This window comes from Chenopodium quinoa, unplaced genomic scaffold (assembly GCF_001683475.1).
Source record: "Chenopodium quinoa cultivar QQ74 unplaced genomic scaffold, ASM168347v1, whole genome shotgun sequence".
Lineage (NCBI taxonomy): Eukaryota > Viridiplantae > Streptophyta > Magnoliopsida > Caryophyllales > Amaranthaceae > Chenopodium > Chenopodium quinoa.
In genome coordinates, this window is record NW_018743591.1 from 371,608 (window position 1) to 396,206 (window position 24,599).

General features: G+C 44.2%; 1 protein-coding gene across 1 annotated transcript; it reads right to left on the minus strand.

Moving 5' to 3' along the window:
- Positions 1 to 22,448: 22,448 nt before the first annotated feature.
- Positions 22,449 to 23,201, minus strand: LOC110682687. The gene has a single exon (XM_021859017.1). It carries the CDS (start codon positions 23,199 to 23,201, stop codon positions 22,449 to 22,451), a length of 753 nt encoding a protein of 250 aa, XP_021714709.1.
- Between the last annotated feature and the right edge of the window lie 1,398 nt (positions 23,202 to 24,599).

Below are 24,599 nucleotides of genomic sequence, written 5' to 3' on the forward strand. Positions count from 1 at the left end.
AAGTATCTCTCTTAGGGAGGCTAGGTAGTCCCATGCGCTTAGCTGTTTATTTCTTCTTTACTAGAGTCTTTCCAGGAAAGTGTCCTTGTCTTTTAAGAATGGCATTGATGACAAGATTTGAGTGGGGGTTATAGTCAGGAGGGGTCTTTTCATCTTCTTCGATAAAAGAAACCTCTTCGGCGTTAAAGCCCCACAAGTCTTCGTCATACTCATTGTGCTCCACATGAATGTTCGATTGGCCTGTCAACCGCTTTAATTCTCGTGGAGGATGTATCGATTGTGACATGTTTTCATCCAACTATAGCCTTTATTTGTTGTTGGAGAGATGAATGAACGACATTGTGGTCATGGAGCTAAGGGTGTCCCAACAATAGGTTGAATGAATTCTGAATGTCACCTACTTGAAAAGTAGTGCTATGTTCAATGACTCCTGCAGTGACATTCATAGTAATGGTTCTAAGAGCTTAGAGACGAGAGTTGTTATAAGACCTTATGCCTTGTGTGGATGGAGTCAAGTCCTCATCCTTTATTTCCAACATTCTGGCAATGCGAAGTGGGCATACATTAATTGCTCGACCATTGTCTACAAGGGTTATTGGCACGTTCATCCTTTTGCATACCACTGTGAGGTTTAAGGCTTTATTGTGCTTATCACCCTTCGGGGTAAGTCTTTGCCAGATAAAGTGATCAAATTATTTGGCATAGGGAGGTCACTTGTGAGGAGGTTGGCTAACCCTTTTGGAGTAGTTTCGAAATCTACTCCTACTTTGGCTAAAGGGTCCATCACTGTAACTCTATGCTCATGAGATGAAGCTAAAAGCTTCTATATATTCATTTCTACTTGAGAACAGGTAGGGGTGATTCAATCATGTCCTTGAGGTATACATCTTCATCGTCACTGTCCCATATTCCATTGACAATATTAAAGTTTGGGGTAGTATTATTTTCTTTTGGGATGTTCTTCTTTCTTAAGATGAAAAGGTCCCCATTATCTATGAGCTCTTGGACATAATCTTTGAACCAGAAACAACTTTTGATTGTGTGTCCTTTAAATTGATGATATTTACAATAGAGTCCATCTACTTTTATAAGGGATTCCAATGGTTTTGATTCAATAGGCTTGACCATACCCCTGTCGAGAAGCATGTCAAAGGCTCTTTCATAGGTAGTGCCTATAGGAGTGTAAGCCCTCTTGCTCCTTTTCTGTTGGGGCTCAATAACTTTAAAGATAAATGGCTTTCTTCCAACAATATTTGGTCCATGAGAAAGAGAAGAAGAGTCACACTTTCTCTTGAGAACATGCCTCCTTTCAAGTTTATCTACCCTCCTAGGAAGAACTTGAAGTTCGAGATGAGCTGTTTGAAGAGCTTCACAAAGATTAGCAATATCTTCCTTGGTAGACTTTCGAGAGAGTCTAGCAGTGTCCTCATTGGTAGTTTCACTTGAGAAATCGGTCATGGCATCAAAGAAGACCTCTTCTTCTTTAATGGCATCAACCTCTTCTGTGGAAACATCTTTAATAGGCTTGATAACGAGTGATGGATTGAACAAGGTTTGATCATTGAAAATAGCCAAGGCATCAGAAAGTGGAGAACGATTGATGCTTAGCTTCTTACTAGCAGTAGGCACGGGAAGTTTATTATTATCAATCAAATATTGGATAGCTTATTTTAGTTTCCAACAACTCTTAGTAGAGTAGCCCCTTCCTTGATGGTACTTGCAATGGGCATTAGGATTCCAAATGGATGACCTCTTTTTAGGTGCAGGATCTTGAATAGGTCCAATAGGAGTAATGAGTCCCTTGACATGGAGACGATTAAAGGCGGTATCATAGTTCATCCCAATAGGGGTGAACTCATTTCTTAGTTGCCTTCTTGGCCCTTGATTATCCATGGCTAAGACATCATTGAGATTAAAGACCCTAATATTGTTACTAGAGTGGGTGTTCTTGAAGAAGAAGGATAGTTGTTCTTCTTTCCTTTCCAGCCGCTGTTGTTACTATTGTTAGCAGCTTTTGATTTTATAAGGTCATCTTCAATTTCAATGCCTACTTTATAAACGGCCTTGAAGGTGCTCAGATTGCATTGGTATTTTAGATGCTTTTGATATTTCTTTTGAAGGTTTCGAATGAACATTCTCACAAATTCTATTTCATTTGGGACTTAAATTATTCTAGGGGAAGTTTCCTTCCATCTGTTGTAAAATGCAGTAAAGCCTTCATTTTCTTTTCGTTTAAGAATTTCAAGCTCCCTATGATCAGTTTCTACTTGAATATCACATTTGTATCTATCAATAAAAGTATGTGTAATATGTTCCCAATCAGCAATTTTCTCAGCACCTATGGAAAAGAACCATTGTTGACATACTAGTTCAAGTGAAAGAGAGAAAAGTGAAGGGAAGACATTCTTGTCGATGGCCTCGATTTCCATGATTGTCTCGAAAGCTTTCAAGTGAAAGTAAGGATTGTTGGTAGCCTTTAATTTAGGGATGTCATTGGCAGAGAACTTCTGCGGAAGAAGGTTCTTATCACTTGAGATCCCTTTAGAGCTTATATTCCAAGGTACTTGTAGTCATTAGAGATTTGACTTAAACTGTCTTCGATACGCTTGATTATCTCAACTAGTACTTGCTTATTAGGGTCCTCAACCTTCTCTATTCGAGTGCCGAGTCCTTTGAGAATTTCAACATGATTTTCTAAAGTCTTTAATTTTGTCAACATCTTCTTGTTTAGCCGACATTGTTTTCTTTCTTCTTCTTGTTCGAAATCGGCTATGGAAAAGAAGTATTTGTACGAAAGTGTTATCTTTGATTAAGCGTTCTTCTCTCCTTGACCAAACGCTGTAAAATTGAACCATTGACTATTTTAATGACTTAACTCAAATCGACTCGTACTTTTATTGGGTTGAGAAAGTAAAAAATGGATACATATTTTGGTGGGGATCAAGTAAGGGAATCAAGTTTTCAAGCACCATAGTTTATGTTGTGAGGATATTATCTGACTTACCCCCCTAAAAAAATGATGGAAAAATCGCCCACCAGACTCTAAGCATGGACATGGTGAAAAAGGAAATGTACAAAGTGTTTTGGGGTTTTTTGATGTGTCCTGCGGGAGAGTTACGATTCCAAGACTGAGCTGCCGGATGCCTGTACCTGCAAGATCACGAAGACTCCGATTGGTAGGAGCTTCGCCTCCGACGATCAAGTTAGTATACGTACAGGAGGAAAAGAGTACGAAATAGGTAAAATACTTCTCGCTGATTGGGAGAATTTCGCAATTAATATTGCTCGGTAATAGTGTTTGTATTTATGAATGAATACCATTAATGAGGTTTGCCCCACTATTTATAGTAGGGCAGACAAGTTCCCCACGGAGGGTACCAAGGACACGTGTCAACAGGGGATTGGAGCCCTGTTGACCAGTGGCGATGTGCCACGTGTCGCCAGCCCATTGGGCCACGTGGCTAGGGTAATTTTACCCTAAACATTTGCCCCTCACAGGTGCTGACGTGGCTGTGCCACGTGGCACCTGTGAAGAACCTTTTTTTTTTCTTTTTTTTTTTGAATCTCTTGGATTCTGGATGTTTGGGTGAAAAGGCGGGAAAATCAGAAGGTGAAGAGTCGGGACTCCTCACCTTCTGAGGAGAGGCCTATAAATAGGCAAACCCCCTCCCCGAATCCTCATTTACAAACTTTGCGAATTTTCTGATTATTCGAGAGCAGCCGGTATTTGGGAGTATTTGAGAGATTAAACACCGCACGATCATCCGGCTTTGAACCGTCTGAGGGGTTTGATAACGAACGAAATTTGCATCTGCACTTCAGACAACACTGCCGGCTCGAGAGACGCCTGTGTCTTTGCAAGCAATCCCCACAAAATTCTCAGCGATCAAGCGGTTTTCTCCTTCTCTCTTCTAGGTACCGCCTCTATTCTTTCAAGCTATTCCATGTATTTTGTCTTGAGTCTTTTGTTTACTTTCACGCTTATTTGTCCCATAGTTAGATGGACCCTTTATACCCCCATCCGGAACATAATAATGAGACCAGCCGGTCTATTAGTACGGCTGAGTCTAGAACTGGAAACACTGGCTGTAGTCCCTGGGATTTGCCTTGTTTATCTCCCAAACCGACCGTCTCCGTGTCTGTGCAGGACACAATGGCCAGAACCAAGAAGACAGCTGTGGACCCCAACTACAGAGGCGGTGGCTCTGATGATTTGCCGCCTGATGAGAGGACCCCTATTGAGACAGCCGTGGGGTCTCCCGGAGGTACTCCCAGCACACCTAGTGATGGAATCCTAGGTCTCGATCAGGGAGGCGGTGAGGAAGCCGCCTCCGTAGAATGAAGAAACTCCTCTCAAGAGGCCTCCTCCTCCACCTCCGGCTCTGCTCTCGGTCCTGCAGAGAGCAACTCTAGCTATCTAACACCATCCATAGATAGCGAGGAGGAAAAGAGACCCACCTGGGAAGCCAAAGGTGATCCATTGATGATCACAGTCTCCACAAAGGACAGGGCCATGATGCAGGACAATCTGGCTGACTTCGTCCTTAAACGGCCCCTAGGCACAGGATATAGAATGGTGGTCCCGCCTGCTGGGGGAACGGTTGCTTGGGAGCATGACCAGCGCAATGTAGACGGCTGGTTTGGCTGCTATGAGGCGGCGTTCTTGGCGAGGCTCCGCTTCCCCCTTCACGACACAATAAAGGCCATATTAAGAGGGTATGTCCTAGGCGTCTGGCAACTCACCCCAAACTCTTGGGTGAATATTCTTGGGTATATCGCCGCCTGCAAAATGCAGGATTTGAACCCCAGATGGGAGGCATTTGCCCACATGCACTATCTGAGTAGGAGCCCAGGCGGCTGGAGAGCCTGGTACACCCTGACCACCTACCCACAATATCTCATGACGCTTGAAAAGCCGTCTAAGTGGTCAGATTGGAAGAGTCGCTTCTACTTGGTCAAGGCTCCCACCAATGAGGAAAACAGGGAGTTCAAGACGTACAACCGGAAACCTGAACTTCTGGGGCAGAAATGCCGGTTGCCCCCAGTACAAGAAGGGGACAGGGAGGAAATCCTGGACTCCCAATTTTTTGAGCTTGTCCCTTCCACCCTCTCAACCGGAGAGGTAATAAGGGTGCCCAGAAACTGGGTGCCCAAACATGAATTTTTAAAGGACGAGGCCTTTTTGTCCGCCTGCGGGCTCAACAATATGTTCGAAAAACGTAGGTTAAACCTCATCCGGCATGTTTAATACCGGATGTCTATTTTCCTTTGATTACAATGCCTGCTTGCTTTTGTATTGACCTTAACCAGACGTATTTGATTTGTGTTTTGCAGAAGAAGCAAAGAACATGTTGCCAACAGCAAAAACGCCTGCTAGAAAGGCTTCAGATATCCGGAAGGAGAATCTGGAGAAGAAACTTGCCGCCCAGGCGGCTAAGAAGGTTAGATCGCCTGACTTTTTCTTGACTTGTTTGCTGTGCTACTAATTTGGTTATTTCTTCACCTGACCGTTTGTGACTTCATTTCAGGATGGGAGCAAAACTCCTCGCTCCCTGCAAAAACAGATTCGGCCAAGGCCGACTATAAGGAAGCCTGCACTTAAGGTGCAGAAGACCACTTCAACCGCCCGGGCTACTACCGGCGGGAAAACAATAAAGACCCCAGGCGGGTCAAATGCTGAAACGGCCTCAAAAGAGGTCACACCAATAAGGACCACAACCGGTCCATCTTCTGCCGGAGGCCAGAGAGGCTTCCAACAACAAGGTACAAATCCCTTCAGCCTCGCGCTGCTTGACCTGCCCATGCGGGTTAAGTCTTATTCTCTGTCTCAGCCGGGAGATTCTCCAATCAGTCGGCAATCTATAGGCGGAGCATATGCAACTTTCTCACCGTCTGTTTCTGGTGCAGATAATTCCCCTCGCTGGTCGAATGCAACTCAGCATGTCCGAGCCATGCTGAAAGCCATCCCCCGGGATGAGAAGGAGGCGATTCCTGGAATCAACACCTTCAATGCCGACCGTGTTATGGTCGAGCTAGCTGATGTAAGCTTAAAAGTACCCACCCGACATTTAATTTTTAGTAAGCACATCCGATTTTTCTACTGACGCCGGTTGTGTTGTTGCAGGCACTGCTGCGCGTGGAGGGGCTCAAAAAGGCCTACATCCGCAAGCAAGAGGAGGTAAGGAGAGCCAAACGTTCTGCGGATGACGTTCATAACGTTGCTGAATATTCAATGATTATGCATGACTTAGAAACTAAATCTATAATCATGTGACAGGCGGACCAGTTCAAGACCCTCCAGAAAGCCCTCAATGAGTCCAAGACCAAATTGGACTATCTCAAGGTGGTGCTGGACAACGCTGAGAAGGAGCTCAAGGACCATGAGGAGCCCCTCAAACGGCTGGATTAGGCGGAGAAGACCAGCTCCCGCCTGTAGAAAGAGAATGACCGCCTGGTCAAAGAGGCGGCTGCTGCACAGGGCAACTTCCAAGCCACCCTTGAAGCTGAACAGAGCCGACTCATTAAGGAGAATGAGCAAGACTGCGAAAACCGGATGAAGAGAGCATTCTCCATTATTCATCCGGGTACAGACTACAACGTCTGGGAGCTTGCCTACAATTACGCAGACCTTGCCATTCTGGCTGAAGAGGAGGGTAAGCCGGGGCCTGAACCCTATGAACAGTGGGTTGAGGCAGAGTTCAAGCGGATGCAGGAGGAAGTGGCTGGTAACGAGGAGGCAGTCGAGGATGAAGTTGTTCCTGGCTCCGTCCCCACCACCGACCCATCTCAGGCTCAAGCTGACCGGGTGACCGTGTAGATAGAATAGCAACGACCTCCCAGCCTGCGTGCCGTGCATTATCTTGTAATCGCGCCGGATGAGTCGGCTTATTCTGCTATCGTTTTTTATTTTGAATATTAATACATTTTCTTACCGGCTGTGCCGGCTTTATTGAATGATTTTTTCCTACCTGCACTTTAAATTTGCTTAGAAATTTCTCCAAGTATTATTGCCGTGCGTAACAGAGACGGAGTGGGGTTGGGTATATTGCCCCTCGGATAGTTGACTTGGTAGAGCTGAGATTACCCAGGCTGCTATCCATATGCCCCCGGTTAGGGACCGATGAAATTTAAACACATACAACCCGGCTGAGAACGCGTCTTTAAATACCGCGCAGATTTTGTTCTGCTAGGTTGGCAGTTGCATTTTTTTTATGTTTTTATTTTTTTTGATGCTAAACGCTAGGATTTAGTTAGTATTAACATGTTTTCTTGCGCCTGCCTCTTTAGAAGGGACAGGCGGCGGTTTAGATGTATTGGGAGTACCGGCTGCCTTTTTCGAGGCTAGCTTCTATCGGTACTAATTTTCAAAGAACAAGCCGGCTGTACTTTTGGGAGTGCTAGTCAGCTATTCTTTGATGCGAGGGATCATTCAGGCGGAAATAATTGGCTTAGTTTCCAGATTATAAATCCGCCTGAATTTTGGCCACTTGAACAATTTACCACCCAGAAGGGAGATACTCTCTTCAGTGGATTCACCCGTATGGGCGTCACCGGATGTGCCGCTTAGGTTGTGCCCAAGACATGGCGCATGAAAATTTAAATGATAAAAGCCACTTGGGTAATACCCAAGACATGGCATATGAAAAGTTAAATGATTAAAGCCGCTTGTGTTAAGCACAAGACATGGCAGAGATATATAGAAAAGTAATGAAGCAAGCTATTCTCATTAATCATACGGTAATTACAAGAGATTTATAGTTCTTAGAAGTAGTACTTTTTTAAGTTGTCTACATTCCAAGTTCGGGGCAACCTTCTACCGTCTGGGGTCTCTAGGTGGCATGTGCCATTTCTAACCTCTTCAAAGATCCGGTAGGGGCCCTCCCAATTTGGGATAAGCTTGCCCTGCTCATTTGCCTTACCGGATGCCTCCATTTTGCGGAGTACAAAGTCCCCTAATTCCAAGGGCCGCTTGTGTACCCGCTTGTTGTAGGCTCTAGTAATTCTCAGACGGTAGACCTCTTGTCGTAAGGCGGCGTTGCCCCTGCACTCTGGGAGAGCATCCAGGGCCAGACGCATGGCCTCCCAATTGGCCTCCTCATCATATAACATGACCCGGAGAGTTGGCTCATAGTGCTCAATAGGGAGAACAGCCTCAGAGCCGTATGCCATAAGAAACGGGGTTTCACCGGTTGCCCCCTTCTCAGTTGTTCTGATGGCCCAGAGAACATGAGGCAGTTTATCTGCCCATAGACCACCAACCTTTTCAACTTTCTTCTTAACATCGTCTGAGATGATCTTATTGAAGGCCTCAACTTGTCCGTTCGCCTGGGGTCTGCCTACAGATGCAAAGCAATGGGAGATGCCCTGATCCCCTAACCAGCCCTTGAGCACATGCGTCTCAAATTGAGGACCATTGTCGAATACCATTGAAATGGGGACCCCAAAACCGGGTGATGATGTTTCTTCAAATGAAGGAAATCACGTCCTTGGTTTTTATGCCTTTGACCGCCTCTGCTTTAACCCATTTGGTGAAGTAGTCTACGTCTACTAAGATGTAGCGTCGACCGCCTGAAGCAGGCGTGTAGGGTCCTAATATATCCATCCCCCATTTTGCAAGGGACCGGACTGCGTATGGCTGTGAGATCCGTTGCCGGACGATGAATCAACCGGCCGAACCGTTGGCACTTATCACACCTCTTTACTAGGTCCATGGCATCCGCCTCAAGAGTAGGCCAAAAATATCCTTGCCGCCTGGTTCTTTTGGCAAGGGCTCTGCCGCCTATATGCGAGGCACAAAAGCCCGCATGTAGATCTTCCAGGACTTCTTTTCCCCTTTCTAGGGTTACACACTTCAGAAACGACTGTAAGTGTCCCTTCCGGAGAAGTTCTCCTTGGTGCATAACAAAACTCAGAGCTCACTTCTTGAGCGCAGCTGCTTTTGAAGGGACATCCGGCAAAGAGCCGTCTGTCAGATAAGCCCGGATGGGATCCATCCAGGTGGCGCTTCGGTCCAAAATTCTAATGGGATCATGCTCTATGTTTCTTTTGTCCATGACTTCCCAAAAGACCGTCCTTGGCGCATCACAGGAGGAGGATGACGCCAATTTGGAGAGTGCATCCGCCTGATTATTTTCAGACCGCGGCACTTGACTCAAGTGAAATTCATCAAGTGACGCAGCCTCTTCCCTGACCGCCTGCAAATATTTGATCATAGCCAGATGGGTGGCTTCGTAGTCACCATGGTATTGGCTAACAACCATTTGAGAATCTGAGCAGGCGTCAACTTTCCTTGCCCCGACTGCCTTACACATACACATGCCAGCTAACAAGGCTTCATATTCTGCTTCGTTATTTGAAGCCTGGAACTTGAACCGTAGTGCGCATTCAAACTTATCCCCTTCCGGGGACTGGCAAATAAAGCCTGCACCACAACCAGTTGCTGTAGAACTACCGTCTACAAACAGCTTCTAGACCTGATCAATATTTTCCGGCTGCACCGGCCTAGTCATCTCAACAATGAAGTCGGCAAACGCCTGACCTTTCACTGCCCGTCTGGGTTCAAAGGTTATTTCCAGGCTTTGCATTTCAACTGCCCATTTGATCATTCTACCGGATGACTCGATGGTGGTCATTGGGCGCTTGAGTGGCTGATCAGTGTACACAGTTACCGGATGAGCCAGGAAATAGGGCTTCAACCGCTTGACTGCTTTGTAGACGGCCAACCCAAAATTTTCAATCATAGGGTACCGGAGCTCAGCATTCCTAAGGACATGACTGATGAAATACACCGGGAGCTGATTACCGTCTCCCTCAACAAGGAGAACGACACTAAGAGAGTGGTCTGAGACGGCTAGGTAAATATAGAGAGCCTCCTGGGGTAGAGGGCTCACTAGCCTTGGTAAAGAGTGCAGATGGTGCTTCAGCTTCTGAAATGCCGCCTCAGCCTCTTCTCCCCATTCAAACCTTGACCTCTTCCTAATTGCTTGGAAGAAATAAAGGCATTTGTCGCCAGACCGGCTGAGGAATCTCCCCAATGCCGCCAGGCAACCGGTGAGTTTTTGGACTTCTCTTACGGTGCGGGGTGACTGCATGTCGATTACCGCCTGTACTTTTTCCGGATTAGCCTCAATTCCCCTTTGATCAATCAGAAATCTGAGGAACTTTCCAGACTCAACACCAAAGACACACTTCTTAGGGTTAAGCATGACCTTGTGCCGCCCGAGTGTGGTGAATGTTTCTCGGAGGTCAGTCAGGTGATCCGTCTGTAGCTTGGATTTGACTATCATGTCATCAATGTATGCCTCTACATCCTGCCTATCTGATGGAGGAAATCTGTGTTTATCATTCGCTGAAATGTAGCAGGCGCATTCTTCAACCCAAACGGCATCACAGTGTACCAAAATAACCCCTGATTAGTGACGAATGCCGTCTTCTCTTGATCTTTTTTCCAAAGGGGTATCTGATGGAAGCCTGAGTAGGCGTCCATGAAGCTCATCAAAGCATGACCGGCTGTAGAGTCGACCAGACTGTCAATCTGTGGGAGCGGGTAACTGTCTTTCGGGCATGCTCTGTTCAGATCTGTGTAGTCTACACACATCTGCCAGGTTCCGTTCGGCTTTTTAACAAGGACAACGTTTGCCACCCAATCCGGGTAATAGTATTGTCGAATGGACCCAGCATCTAACAGCTTCTTGACCTCGGCGGCTGTCGCCTGAGATCTTTCCTCGCTATGGTTTCTTTTTTTCTGCCTAACCGGCTTCTTTTTAGGATCTACGGCGAGCTTGTGGACAGCTAGATCCGGGCTTACGCCTGACATCTCTTCCACTTCAAAGGCAAAAATGTCTTTGAATTCCTTCAGCAGTTGGAGCAAATCTGACCCCAATGCTTCAAAAGCAACCGTCCCAACCTTAACGGTTCTGCCGGGCCGGTTGTCGTCCAGGACGACATCAACGCTATCTCCTGCCGATTGAGGTCGAAAGTCATCCGGCCTTTCTCCGGCAAGTGATTGCTATTGCTTTTCTTTTTTGACGGTTGTCAGTTGGTCTGCCTTTCTTTTCTTACCGGCTGCCCTTGGAGCCGGGACTGCTGAATCGCAGTTAACAACATCTATGGGCTCACCTTGACCGGCTGTACCCATAGTTGGCTTGACGTCAGAGAGGTAGCATTCCCTAGCCGTCTTCTGGTCCCCAATTAAGGAACCGACCGTGCCATCATCCTTCTCGAATTTGACTAGCATGAGAGACGGGATAATGACAACCTTAGATTCGTTGAGGGTCGGACAGCCAAATATCATGTTGTAGGCGGTCAGTTCTTCCACAACTAAGAACTTGACAACCATGTGGCGTCCTTGCCCCTTCTCACCCAACCAGATAGGAAGGTCAATACTTCCTACCGGATGCACCATTCCTCCCCAAAACCAACTAAGGGGTGAGGCGCCTGCTGCATGTTGGTGGGCTTGTACTTGAGCTTTGTCGAGCACTGATAGTTGATCAGGTTAGACGAGCTCCCGGTATCTATTAAGATCCGGCCAACCTTTTGGTTGGCAACCTTGCATTCGATGACGATGGGGTCATCGTGAGGCGTCTAACCTTGCCCAGGTCCTTTTCAGAAATGAGGACCTCAGGAAAGGTGTCTTTCGTTGCCTGGCCCTCATCCACTGAGTTGACCAGCTTCCTGATGTTATCTTTCGTTCCCCGGATGGTTGGGCCTCCACCGGCAAAACCGCCTGCTATGGTGAAGACAGTCTCTTCATCCGGTTCAGAGTTAGCAGGGCCGGTTTTTGCCGTCTGCCCCTTGTTTATTTTGGGGTTGCCTTTGGGTTTTGGCAGGTAAGACTTTAGAGCTTCCTCGTCAGCCAGACGGTCTAACAGCCGCCTAAGGCTATAGCAGCCATTAGTGTCATGGCCAATATCCTCGTGGTATTGGCAGTACTTTCTCTTATCCCGACTACTAGCGGGACTTTTCATGGCGGCCGGTTTCTGGAGGGACAACTGGTCCTTGATTTCCATGAGGATGGAGGAGCAGTCTTTTGTGAACTCGTACTTAGGGACGTACGGTTCAGATTTTCTTCTTGATTTCTGGGCCGGCTGTCCAGACCGGTCTGTCGCCCAGATTCCCTTTCTTTTGTGTACCCTTTTTGCCGGCTGTTGTGGCCGGTTATCTTTCTTGTCAGATTTTTTGAAATCTGACGGCTGCTTTACAGCACAAAGCTCCGTCGCCTGTATATAGGCTTCTGCTTCCATTAATGCCTCTTGGAGGGTGGCTACCCTTTTCCGGACGAGGTCGAACTTGAAGGTCAACCCGTCCTACAGACCCTTGAAGAAGTCTGTGTAAGCAACTTCGTCAGACAGCCCTTGAATCTGAATTCTCATCAGATTGAACCGCCTGACATAGGACCGGAGTCCTTCCTTCTCACCCTGTTGTATTACCCCAAGATCAAGGCTGGTCTTTTTAGCAGGGATGTTCATTGAGAAGTTTGACGTGAATAAATACGCCAAAGTTCTGAAGTTGTTTATGCATCCGGCTGGTAAATTACCGAACCACCGTTGGGCAATGCCCTTTAGGGTAGCAGGGAAGCACCGACACCAGGCGGCATCATCCAACCCCTGCAGATACATGAGGTTGGAATATGCCATTAGGTGGTCTTCCGGGTTGGAGGTGCCATCATAGGCACCTACCAACACATTCTTGACCTTAGGCGGCTGTGCCGCCTGGGTTATCTCTAGCGAGAACGCCGTTGGCTGTTCTCCCAAATTGAGCAAGCGTAGTTGCCAATCTGTGGGTTGGAACGGCTGCTGCACATGACCCCCGAAGAAGCCTGGTGCGGAAAAGGGGGATCCACCCGGTACATATGGAGGAGCATGTTGTCCCGGCTAGATCACTTTGGGGCCAGATCGCGCAGAAGGTTCGCGAGACTGACCTGCTTGGTCTGTCACCGAGTGTCTGACGGAGACACTACGGAGGCTGTCAGGAAAGGTCGACGTTGAAGCCGACGCAGACAGTAATTGATTTCTTTTCTCTTGGAGAAACGTCCGAGCATCAGAGAAGGATTTCTTGGATCCATCCGGCTGTACGTGCCGGATGGCTTTTCTGTGCTCCATTTGAGGAAAACGGAGCCTATTGAAGTCAATCTGGGGCCCCTCCCCCGCCTTGGGTTTCGGATGGGGGGTGGGCACGCGATCTTTCAGAGTCTTCTTCCCAGATGATGAAGGCTTCTTGGCCGGCTTACCCTTTTGGGGGGTGGCTGGCCGGATGAGATTCTTTATCTCGCCTTTGGATCTATTCATGAAAGTCATGAGTTTGTTTCTCGTGACAGGTTCAGATCCCGCTGCTGCTTGGGCTTCCCCAACCGGCATAATGGTTGTGTTGTGGGGAGCAGCTTGGCTCTCACCTCGTTCCTTCACTTCTTAGGAACAGGTGTGTTTTGTCCTAAAGGACTCGTCTGGGGCCACATAGGTGTTGATTTCATAATCGTCACCACTTTCGTGGTCAGTCTGGACCTCCGGTTCGGCCAGGGGCCGCTTGTCCAGATTCGTTGGTACAGTATCAGAAGTCATCTTAGAAGTACCCTTCCCATAGACGGCGCCAATGTTTCGGGGTTTTTTTATGTGTCCTGCGGGAGAGTTACGATTCCAAGACTGAGCTGCCGGATGCCTGTACCTGCAAGATCACGAAGACTCCGATTGGTAGGAGCTTCGCGTCCGATGATCAAATTAGTATACGTACAGGGGGAAAAGAGTATGGAATAGGTAAAATACTTCTCGCTGATTGGGAGAATTCCGCAATTAATATTGCTCGGTAATAGTGTTTGTATTTATGAATGAATACCATTAATGAGGTTTGCCCCACTATTTATAGTAGGGCAGAAAAGTTCCCCACGGAGGGTACCAAGGACACGTGTCAACAGGGGATTGGAGCCCTGTTGACCAGTGGCGATGTGCCACGTGTCGCCAGCCCATTGGGCCACGTGGCTAGGGTAATTTTACCCTAAACACAAAGTGTGTGCAAAGACTCATGAGTGAAAGTGATATGTTCAAGATTCGTGTGAATGACCATGGGACTAGACATGTGATTAGACTCGAACAAAGACTAAGTTAAGACCTTGTTTATTAAATAAACCGGTCAATCATGAAGTTTAGATTCGACGCGAAGACTCGGAAAGAAACAGCTAAACTATCGCAGGACGCTAGGACTATCGCGGCACGATGGAATCCAGTGTTTTGCGCCACAAACCAGATTAACGCGCCATTATTGGATCGTCAATATAATCTGTTTTCGGTGATTCTCCTGAAAGTTCAAGCCTATAGTCTACTAGGTCGAGTATAAATAGACTTCGTGGGGTTCAAATAAATTAACCAATTTTATTAAGCAAAGCCCTTTTTAGTCTTCGTTAGTATATTAGATTTTATTTACAAGAAACAAGTAAACACAAAGGGTTAGATTAATCACAAGTAAGGTATGCACAAGTAGTCAATTAGTCACAACATGATGCAATGAGTTTGCCACCTAACCATGGCTCTGTTGGGTTTTGTAGAGTCCGACTCTACGCGGAAGAGAAACTCGCCCAAGACCCGCCCACTAATTAAGACAACTAAGCATGTAATCACAAATTAAACAACAATTAAGAGAGAGAAGGAAAAGACATTCATACCCTTGGCGTGTGCTTCGCTCGAACCCGAGCACTTACTTTAAAACTTGAACCCTCCAAATGCGAAGGTCTCCAATTTTCGTACCCACGAACCCGACTCGAACGGTCCTAGTCCCGAAGGATAGTCGGGACTTGACCAATAGAAACTAGAGTTTTACGAACTTAAGGTTTTCTCAGTTTTCTAAGGAGATGCCTTTTTAGTTCCACTCAAGTGTTCTTCCCAAATCCCAAAACCTTGGTATTTATAGGGAAATGAACCTTAATTTCCAATTCTCAATCAATGTGGGAGATTTGCAATTTTCCCATTTTATTTTAATCAAAACAAAAATAAAATTGCAATTCAATCACCAAGTTACAAGTGGCAATAGGAGGAGAGGGAGAAGGTGAGGACCACTAAGGGAGGGGACCAACCCACCTTCCTCCCCATGGCAATGACTAAGCATTGGTCCCCACTTAGCAAAATCGGACCACCATGCCAAGTGACTGGCTAGCAGCCTGCCTTGGCTGCCAGCTGGCGCCTAGCACCAAGGCTAGGCAGCCTGGCTAGCCAGCCAGCATACTCGCACAGCCAGCCGCAAGCATGCGCAACCAGCTAGTGCATGCGTGTTGCTAGCGAGCCACACATGTTGAGCGCTGCTACTAGGCGAGGCACAATGTGCTGCTGCTTGCTAGCACACACGCACAACCCAGCATGCCTAGCACGGTGCTGGCTGGTGCGTGTTGCTTGCATGTGCGAAGCGCTAGGCTACTGCCATGCGAGGCCCAGCATGCATGGTGTGCAGCGATGCCTGACCCAGCTAGCACGCACAGCCTCACACACACGCAATGCTTGCGATGCTGTGTGATGTGCTGTGTGATGCTTAAGCATGGTGCGTGGCTGCGGTGGCTAGGCGCCAGCATGCTAGCAAGCACGCAAGGCTGCGATGCTTGCGAGCAGTGCTAGGCTATGCCTAGAGACATGCGATGGCTGGCTAGCACGCATGGCCCTAGCACGCCTAGCATGCTAGGCTTGCGGCTAGCATTGCGAGGGGTCTTGCCTAGCCTAGCACTCACATGTCTAGGCCAATGCGAGGCTACGGCTAGGCTCGAACTTGTAACTTGATTGATTTCACGTCTCGTCGAATTCCGAATTCGACTCGACTTGCGACGCTCGGTCTCGACGTTCTAAGCTCGATATCCGATGTCTTTGTTCGTAAAACTCTGACGACTCATCAAATCCTTCGGATTGATTCGTCGTCTCGGATCGGTTGTTCGACTGGGTTTGACCCGAAGGGTTCAGTCAAGATTAAGCTGTAATATTAATTGTACATTAATATTACTGATCGGAAGCTGCCTCCACCTAGGCATTTCGATCACTTGACCTGACTGAAGAATTAGCTTTCTAATAATTCTGAACCCTCTACCGGAATAATACACTTGTTGGAAGGACACCATTCCTTTCAATCTCCCACTTGTCCTTCCAGACAAGTGTGCAATTTGTTTATAGCCCTTTTCCTATGTCGCTTAATGTCTCTTCATGAATTATAAGGTAAGATTCTTTGTCATCCTTATTACGTCCAGAAGTGTTTCTCGATTCCTGAGTTTGACTGTCAATAAACAGATGATTTCTAAAATCCATTTGATCACGACCATGCATTTTCACAGTCTCGCTCTTCGAGAGGCCTTGTAAACAACAAAGACATATTCCCTATTGTTAATAGGGGAACATTCCAAGTCTTGTATTGTAAGTTTCCCTTACTAAGAGGACCTAGTCGCCTGAGTGTTGCCGTTATAATCCCCATTTACGGCATACGTTTGACAACATCAAAACGACTAGTACTCAAACAAGAGAACTTGCAATACTCATGGTCGAGGAAAAAAGTTCCGATAGCTATAATGAGAAATATACTTATAACGATTTGATATCTCTTAAAGTATTCTCATAGGTCTATCTGGTACAATTCCAAAATAGTACCTGTGCAAATGATTTATGACTATCATGTCCTTGTAGCACAAGATACGGTGCTATAAATCATACTACACACTAATCCCAAGTGGTCATTAATCGTCCATCGTTTAAATGACCTCGATTAGGGATAATTTTCGATTAAAATATTCAATGTTCACTTAACAGGTGTTTCTTTATTCAAGACATGGTCTTGATACCCTGTTCTGAATATTCTCAGAAATCGAATGGACTCATTATTTAATTCTAAACCACAATTAAATAGATATGGAGTAATCATAAATTTTCAAGAAATTTAATTGCTCAAAAATTGAATGGTTTAACATAGTGTTTTACATTAAGACATCGAGTTTAATTAAAATATCTATACAGGGAAATCAAAGCCAATGTCCAATATGCTTGATTCCCATTGCCTGAATGTGCTTGTTGTGCTTCACTTTAGACAAAGGTTTAGTCAGAGGATCGGCTACATTGTCGTCCGTTCCAATCTTATAAATTTTGATTTCACCTTCGGATTTCCATTCCCTTATCATGTGAAATCGCCGCTTGACATGTTTGACCTTCTGATGTTCCCTTGGCTCCCTGGCTTGAGCAATAGCTCCATTGTTATCACAATAGAGGTCTATTGGACCCTTAATTGAGGGTAAAACACCAAGTTCACCAATGAACTTACAAATCCAAACTGCCTCCTTAGCTGCTTCCGAAACTGCCAAGTATTCGTCTTCAGTTGTAGAATCTGCAGTGGTGCTCTACTTAGCACTTTTCCAACTAAACGCTCCTCCATTAAGGCAGAATATGTACCCTAACTGCGACTTGGAGTCGTCTCTGTTAGTTTGGAAGCTCGCGTTAGTATAACCTTCAACAACCAAATAATTACAGCCACCATAGACCAGGAATTTATCCTTGTTCCTTTTCAGGTACTTTAGGATATTCTCGGTTGCAGTCCAATGCTCCTCTCCTGGGTCTGATTGGTATCGGCTCGTAGCACTCAAGGCATATGATACATCCGGCCTAGTACATATCATGGCATACATGATCGATCCAATAAGCGAAGCATATGGAATCTGACTCATTCTCTCTCGCTCATCAGGTGTCTGTGGACACTGTTTCTTGCTGAGAGTTATGCCATGGGACATGGGTAGGTGCCCTCTCTTGGCCCCTTCCATGTTGAATCGTGCTAGTACCTTATCTATATAAGTACTTTGGCTCAATCCAATCATCCTCTTAGATCTATCCCTGTAGATCTTGATGCCCAATATGTACTGTGCCTCTCCCAAGTCCTTTATTGAAAAGCACTTTCCCAACCAGCCCTTTACGAACTCTAACAGTTTAGTGCTGTTTCCAATGAGTAATATTTCATCGACATATAAGACTAGGAATGCGATGTCACTCCCACTGACCTTCTTGTAGACACAAGACTCATCTGGATTCTTGATAAAACCAAACTTACTAATGGCTTCATCGAATCCCAAATTCCAATTTCTGCTTGCCTGCTTTAGTCCATAAATGGACTTCTTAAGCTTGCATACCTTCCCGGCATTGCTTAGATCAACAAAACCTTCCGGCTGTGTCATATACACAGTTTCTTCCAACATCCCATTAAGGAAGGCAGTTGTGACATCCATTTGCCATATTTCATAATCTTAATATGCAGCAATCGCTAGGATGATCTGGACGAACTTAAGCATTGCAACTGGCGAAAAGGTTTCATCATAATCAACTTCGTGAATTTGCCAGTAACCTTTTTCCACTAGTCTAGCTTTGTATATAGATACATTTCCATCTTTGTCTGTTTTCAATTTAAAAATCCATTTGCAACCGATAGGTGTGTAACCTTCGGGCAAATTAACAAGTCCCAGACTTGATTTTCAGACATGGAGTCCATCTCGGATTTCATGGCCTCTTGCCATTTAGCAGATTTGGGGCTCGTCATAGCTTGTTTGTATGTCCTGGATTATCTCCGTCCATAACAACGATGTCTTGATTTTCGGTTAAGACAATACCAAGGTATGTGTCTGGTTAAGATCTTGGCCGTTGTAACCTACGCAGGGTGATAGGTTGAGCATTTGCATTGTCGGTTTGACTCTGACTAATGGAAACATCTGCTTCTAAAGCACTTTGATTGTCAGTTTTGTCATGTTGACTTTGTTGCTCTACCTCTCGAACTTCGTCGAGTTCGATTTTCCTCCCAATTGTCATTTTGGAAAGGTGTTCCTTCTCCAAAAAGACACCATCACGAGCAACAAACACTTTGTTCTCGAATTTATTGTAGAAGTAATACCCATTGGTTTCTTTTGGGCAGCCCACAAAGAAACACTTGTCTGATTTTGGGTGAAGTTTGTTAGAAATTAATCTCTTGACATATGCTTCGCAACCCCAAATCTTAAGAAAAGACAACCACGGAGGTTTCTTCGTCCATAATTCATATGGAGTCTTTTTGACAGCTTTTGACGTAACATGGTTCAGTGTTAGTGCCGCAGTTAGAAGTAAGTGTCCTTAGAAAGAGATAGGAAGTTCACTAAGACCCATCATTGATCGAACCATGTATAACAAGGTTCGATTCCTCCGTTCGGATACTCCGTTCCATTGCGGAGTTCCAGGAGGTGTCTGATAGGCATGTCGCGTACCTAACAAAAAAAACCTAACTATTCCTCCTAACTATGTAGTCGGGCAAGTAAGGGTCGAATCCCAAGATACTAAGGTCTACCTAATTAAATAGACTCAAGAAATCACTAAGCAAGTAACAAATCAATGGTGATGAATACTAAGAACTAATAAATAAAGGACTCAATTAATCTAAAGAAAGTGATATATCAATGAACTAAAGCATCCAAGATCAAGCATTACCACGAATATAATCAATGCATAAATAATTCTACCCCCAATAACAATTCAATCGACAAGAGGAAAAGCATTCCCTAAACAATACCAAAGGTCTCTTGTGAGTTATCAATGGCTTCCCAAATCAACTATCAAGCCTATTTCCATGGAATCAAGCAAATAAGGGACATTAAATACAATACATAACTTCCTAATCATTCAATCATCTACTTCTGTGATGACCTTCAAACCCTTAATTGAAATACCCAAATCCCGTTAATATTTAACTTCCGTTGCAATAAGAACAAAGGGATGATAAAAATACTAATTATTCCTAATCTAGCATTGGAATAAACACAATCAATCAAGCATGTCAATTGGGAATATTATTGGAGAATTTAAAGATTAAATCCAAGCATTAATCATATTCGGGCTTTGCAAGATCCCGGATTATGAATCTACTCACACATGCTAACAAAATCAGTAATGAAATTCAATGGAGAAAACATAATAAAAAAGCAATAATAATTGAAAGAGAAGAAAAATAGATGAATACCAATATTGCTTCAATTGTAAGAACTCAAATTGTTGATGAATAATAATCCAAGCTAATAGAAGAATTAAAATTGCTCAAAAGAGAGTAAACTAGGGTTCTTAGAGAAAACTAATGCTAGAGGATATAAAAAAGTGTCTTCTAATTGTGATTACAAAGGTTATTTATACCCTAAAAAGATAAAATTACGAAAATAGGCAAGTCGGATTCCGCAAGGCAGTGCTCGGTCCAACCGGGCGAGCTATGCCCGATCGGGCGGCTGGGATACGACGCTTCTTCCTCTTAGTAGTTTTTCTTCCGCCACATGCTCGGTCCCACCAGGCAGACCATGCTCGATCGGGCGCGCGAGCGGCCTACAAATTACTTGCTGCCTTCGAAATTCCTAGCTATCTTCTAACTCCTCTGTGCCCGGTCCAACCGGGCAAGACATGCCCAACCGGGCACTTAAGGGCTGCAACACATACTTCGTATTCTGCTCATCCTTCTTTGCCCTGTCTGACCGGGCAAGCTAGGGTCAACAGGGCATGGGGGAAATCTTCATCTTCACACACTAACCTCTTTTATAAACATCCAAAACACGTCCAATTCGTACAAGAAACTCCGTATTCCTATGAAACTCAATAAAAATACATCGGACACACTATAAAAGAGATTGTTAGCGGGAAATGGCTCCATAGAGCCTAAAACCATGCAAATATACATTGTAAAACCGGGATAAAACATGGTATAAAACTCATACATCAAATTCCCCCAAGCTAACCTCTTGCTTGTCCTCAAGCAAGACAATCAAGAACAACAAACAACCAAGTAAACATACTTCACCCCATAATGCAATTTAAAACAATAGACTCAAAAACCGAAATCAAACAAGCACGCATCTTAGCGAACTAATCAAATCGCTCAAACCATTAATCAACCTAAATAGTCATCAAGTGAAATCAACCATGTACAACTCAAGAATCAATGACTAGAGTATCTCACCTTGGTGGTCACTCAACACACTATTTACGTGGCAAGCTAATAATGAGCTCGATCTCTCACCATCCCCACCAATAATGCAATCCCCCCATCTCACAGCACTCGCGTGTTTTAAGGGTTATATTAACGCTCAACCTAGTCAAATGTCGACTCGAAATGTGACATATACTCTAGTATTTTGACAAAAGACTCATTTCACATGCATACAACACCATGCACGAAGGTCAGAAGGTCTTTTTCAAGCTTGTAATGTAGGTCGGGTAAAAGTGGGTAGGAAATAAATTTGGGGAATGTAGGCGATCATAGTCTAACCGGGGAGCTATCAAATACAATCAATAAACATCCTCGATCCATCGTTCTCATTAACAAGAGCACATACCTCAATTACATCAAGAACATCCACTACTACCTTTATATTCTTCAAATTTCAAATTCCTTTCTTCTTTTTTTTTTTCTCTTCTTTTCTATCAATTTTTCTTTCTTTTCTTTTGAAAAACAAAATTCCTTTTCTTTTGCATCAATTTTTTTTCTTTGTTCCTTTTTTTTTTTCACTTTTCAAGAATAAAACCTCCATGCTTATGATTCCTTCTTTTCTCCCTTTTTTTTTTCTTTTTTTTTTTAGAGATCCCACATTAAGCACCAATTACATCACAAAATAAAACAAACACCATGATATAAGCTCCCCCAAGCTAGACTTGGGAAAAGTAACCAAATTAAGGACAAGGGGTTAATTTTGTGACTTTTATGAAAAATATGGTCAACGCTACAACATGGGCGAGCAAGAAGGGAACATACGTTTCTAAATTCGTCTAGAGGTCACCTAAAGAACATGGCCTTCGTCCTTCTTAACGTGCACATGCAATGTATTATGACACATTACTAAAAGTCTAGAGTCAAAACTAAGATCAACATCACACTAGGAAATAAACACACATGAATGAATAATTAAGGCTCAAGCCTCACGGTTAACACAGTCAAGCTCCAAACTCATACATGGTTAACAACGTTGACTCCCACAAGGGATCAAACAATTTGAGGTCAAATCATGATCATTTAATTCGCAATGCAAATCTTTCAATCGAGATTAAATCAAAAACCTTTTGGTATTAAGGATAGGGGCACAGGGAAGTAGTTCATTGGCCGTTCATTATCATGATTCTCGTATTTTTTCATTTTTTTTTCTGTACTACCAAAGAAATAGAAACCAAAGCAATAAAAACAAACCAACAAAGCAAAAGAAAATAAGAGAACATACCGAGATAGATATACACAAGTCTCCCCCTAGCTACACTCGGCAATGGCCTCATTGCAACGTGTGGGAACTGGAAAATTACCTCGGGGCGGTGATGACCTTTTTGTTTGTTTGTTTTCTAAACACTAACAAAACAGGAAAAAAAAATGTAAAAGGAAAAAAAATATAAAATAAATAAAATAAAATAAAAAGGAATGGGTTGCCTCCCATTTAGCGCTTGTTTAAGGTCTTAAGCTTGACCTTCTTTATTAGCTCAGCCTGGGTCACCACACAAAGAAGAAACTCCGCGATGTTGCCCATAAAAATATCCGCCTCCAAATGACTCCTTCATTTTATATTTGACATGCTCTGTATCTGAACTTACTTTCATATAGCTAAACACATCATTTGGTGGAATAATGTCCTCGTTTCTCACAAGATTTCTATCACATACACACTTATCAACCAAAGGGTTAGTAGCATCAATTCTTAAACAAGTACCACCATCAAATATAAAATTATGTTCATTAAAGAGCTTAAACACTACTTGTTTATCCTGGGCCCTAATGGTCACTTGTCTTTTAGGAACATCTATTAGAGCTTGACTTGTGGTAAGGAATGGGCGACCAAATATAATCGGGATCTTATGGTCTTCTTTCATATCCATAACAACAAAATCAACAGGAAAAACAAGTTCACCAACCTTAACTAACACATCCTCAACCACACCTTTAGGGAGTTTAGCAGTCCTATCAGCCATTTGAAGAGAAATAGGGGAAGGTTTAAGTTTTTGCAAACCTAATTTTTCATATAATGAATAAGGCATTAAATTTACATTAGCACCTGAATCACACAAAACCCTGTCAAAAAATATTTCGTTTATCATACAGGGAATAGTAAAACTACCAGGATCATGCAGCTTAGGTGGTAGGCTATCACGTGAAAGAGTAGAGCATTTCTCACTTACTACTTCCTTATCATCATGTTGATCTTTAATTTCCTTCACAAATTTTGCAAATTGAGGCATTTGAATTAAAAGATCAGAAAAAGGAATGGAAGCATGTACCTTTTTAAGAGTCTCGCAATATTCCCAAAATGTTTATCGAGCACAGCTTTTGACAACCTTTGCGGGAAGGGCATCGGTTCCTCATAGGCCGGTGGAGCAACATATTTGGGACTTTTTACATCCTCACACTTTTCATCTTTTTTGACTCCACACTGCACACTTTCTCATCTATTCGAAGATAATTCATCTCTTCTCAAGAAAACTGCATTGCATTGTTCCTTTTGGACTTTTGCTTGATCATGAAGAGTTGATAAAGGACTCAATTGTTGTGAAAGTTGAGAAAAGTGAGTTTCTATCCTCTTATGTTGAGCAATAAGCATTTGAATCGAGCTTTCAAAGTGTTCATTTTGCTTTGCTTGTAGCTCAAATTGCTTTGTTATAAGCTCTTGCTGTCGAAGTTGGGAAGTAGTGAAAGTCTCCATAATGGAGTCAAGATTTTATTTTGAAGTTTGCGGTGGTAGTTGTTGATTCATGGGTTGGTGATTAAAAGATTCCCTTGCTTGAAAACTAGGTGGTGGTGACGGAGAATTCAATTGAGCTTGAGTGTTCATATAAGAGAAGTTTGGATGATTTCTCCACCCTTCATTGTATGTGTTTGAATGAGGATCATACGACCTTTTAGGATTAGAGGTGTAGAAGGCATTGGCCTCCTCAATTGACATCTCAGTGGGGCAATTAGGTGCAATGTGACCCTGCACATTACACATCTGACAGGTCTCCGGTGAGCTAGTAGATGTTCCGGCTTGGAGTCTGTCAAACTTGCTTGTCAATGCCTGCACAGAGCTAGTCAAAAGAATTAGAGCATCAACATCTAATTTACCTCCCTTCTTCACACTATGTCGACCTCCTGGATGATAATTATCATTGGTTGCCATCTTCTCAATTAGCTCTTTGGCTTTAGTTGGGTTCTTAGTCATGAGAGAACCCCCGGATGCAGCATCAATGTATATGCGGAACTCATGGGTCAGACCGTTGTAGAATGTTTGGATCAACATCCACTCTGGGATACCGTGATGAGGCCATTGTCTCTGTAAGCGCTTGAATCTTCTCCATGCCTCATATAAAGACTCATCATCAGATTGACGAAAGGTAGCTAGCTCGTTCCTTAACCTTGCAGTCTTCTCTTGCCCTAAAAATCTTACTAAGTAAGCTTTGGCAAGCTTATCCCATGTATCAAAGGAACCTATACCTTCGTCTCATAGCCATTCCTTTGCTCTATCCCTTAGTGAAAAAGGGAACAAACGAAGTCTGATAGCATCATCAGTAACACCGTTGAGCTTTATAGTGTCACACTTCTCCAAGAAACTGTCTATGTGACTAACAGGGCATTCATGAGGTGTGCCTGCAAATGACTTATTG

Excerpts from the sequence above, each read along its gene's own strand:
- LOC110682687 (XM_021859017.1), bottom strand. The coding sequence starts at position 23,201 with ATGCCTCAATTTGCAAAATTTGTGAAGGAAATTAAAGATCAACATGAT.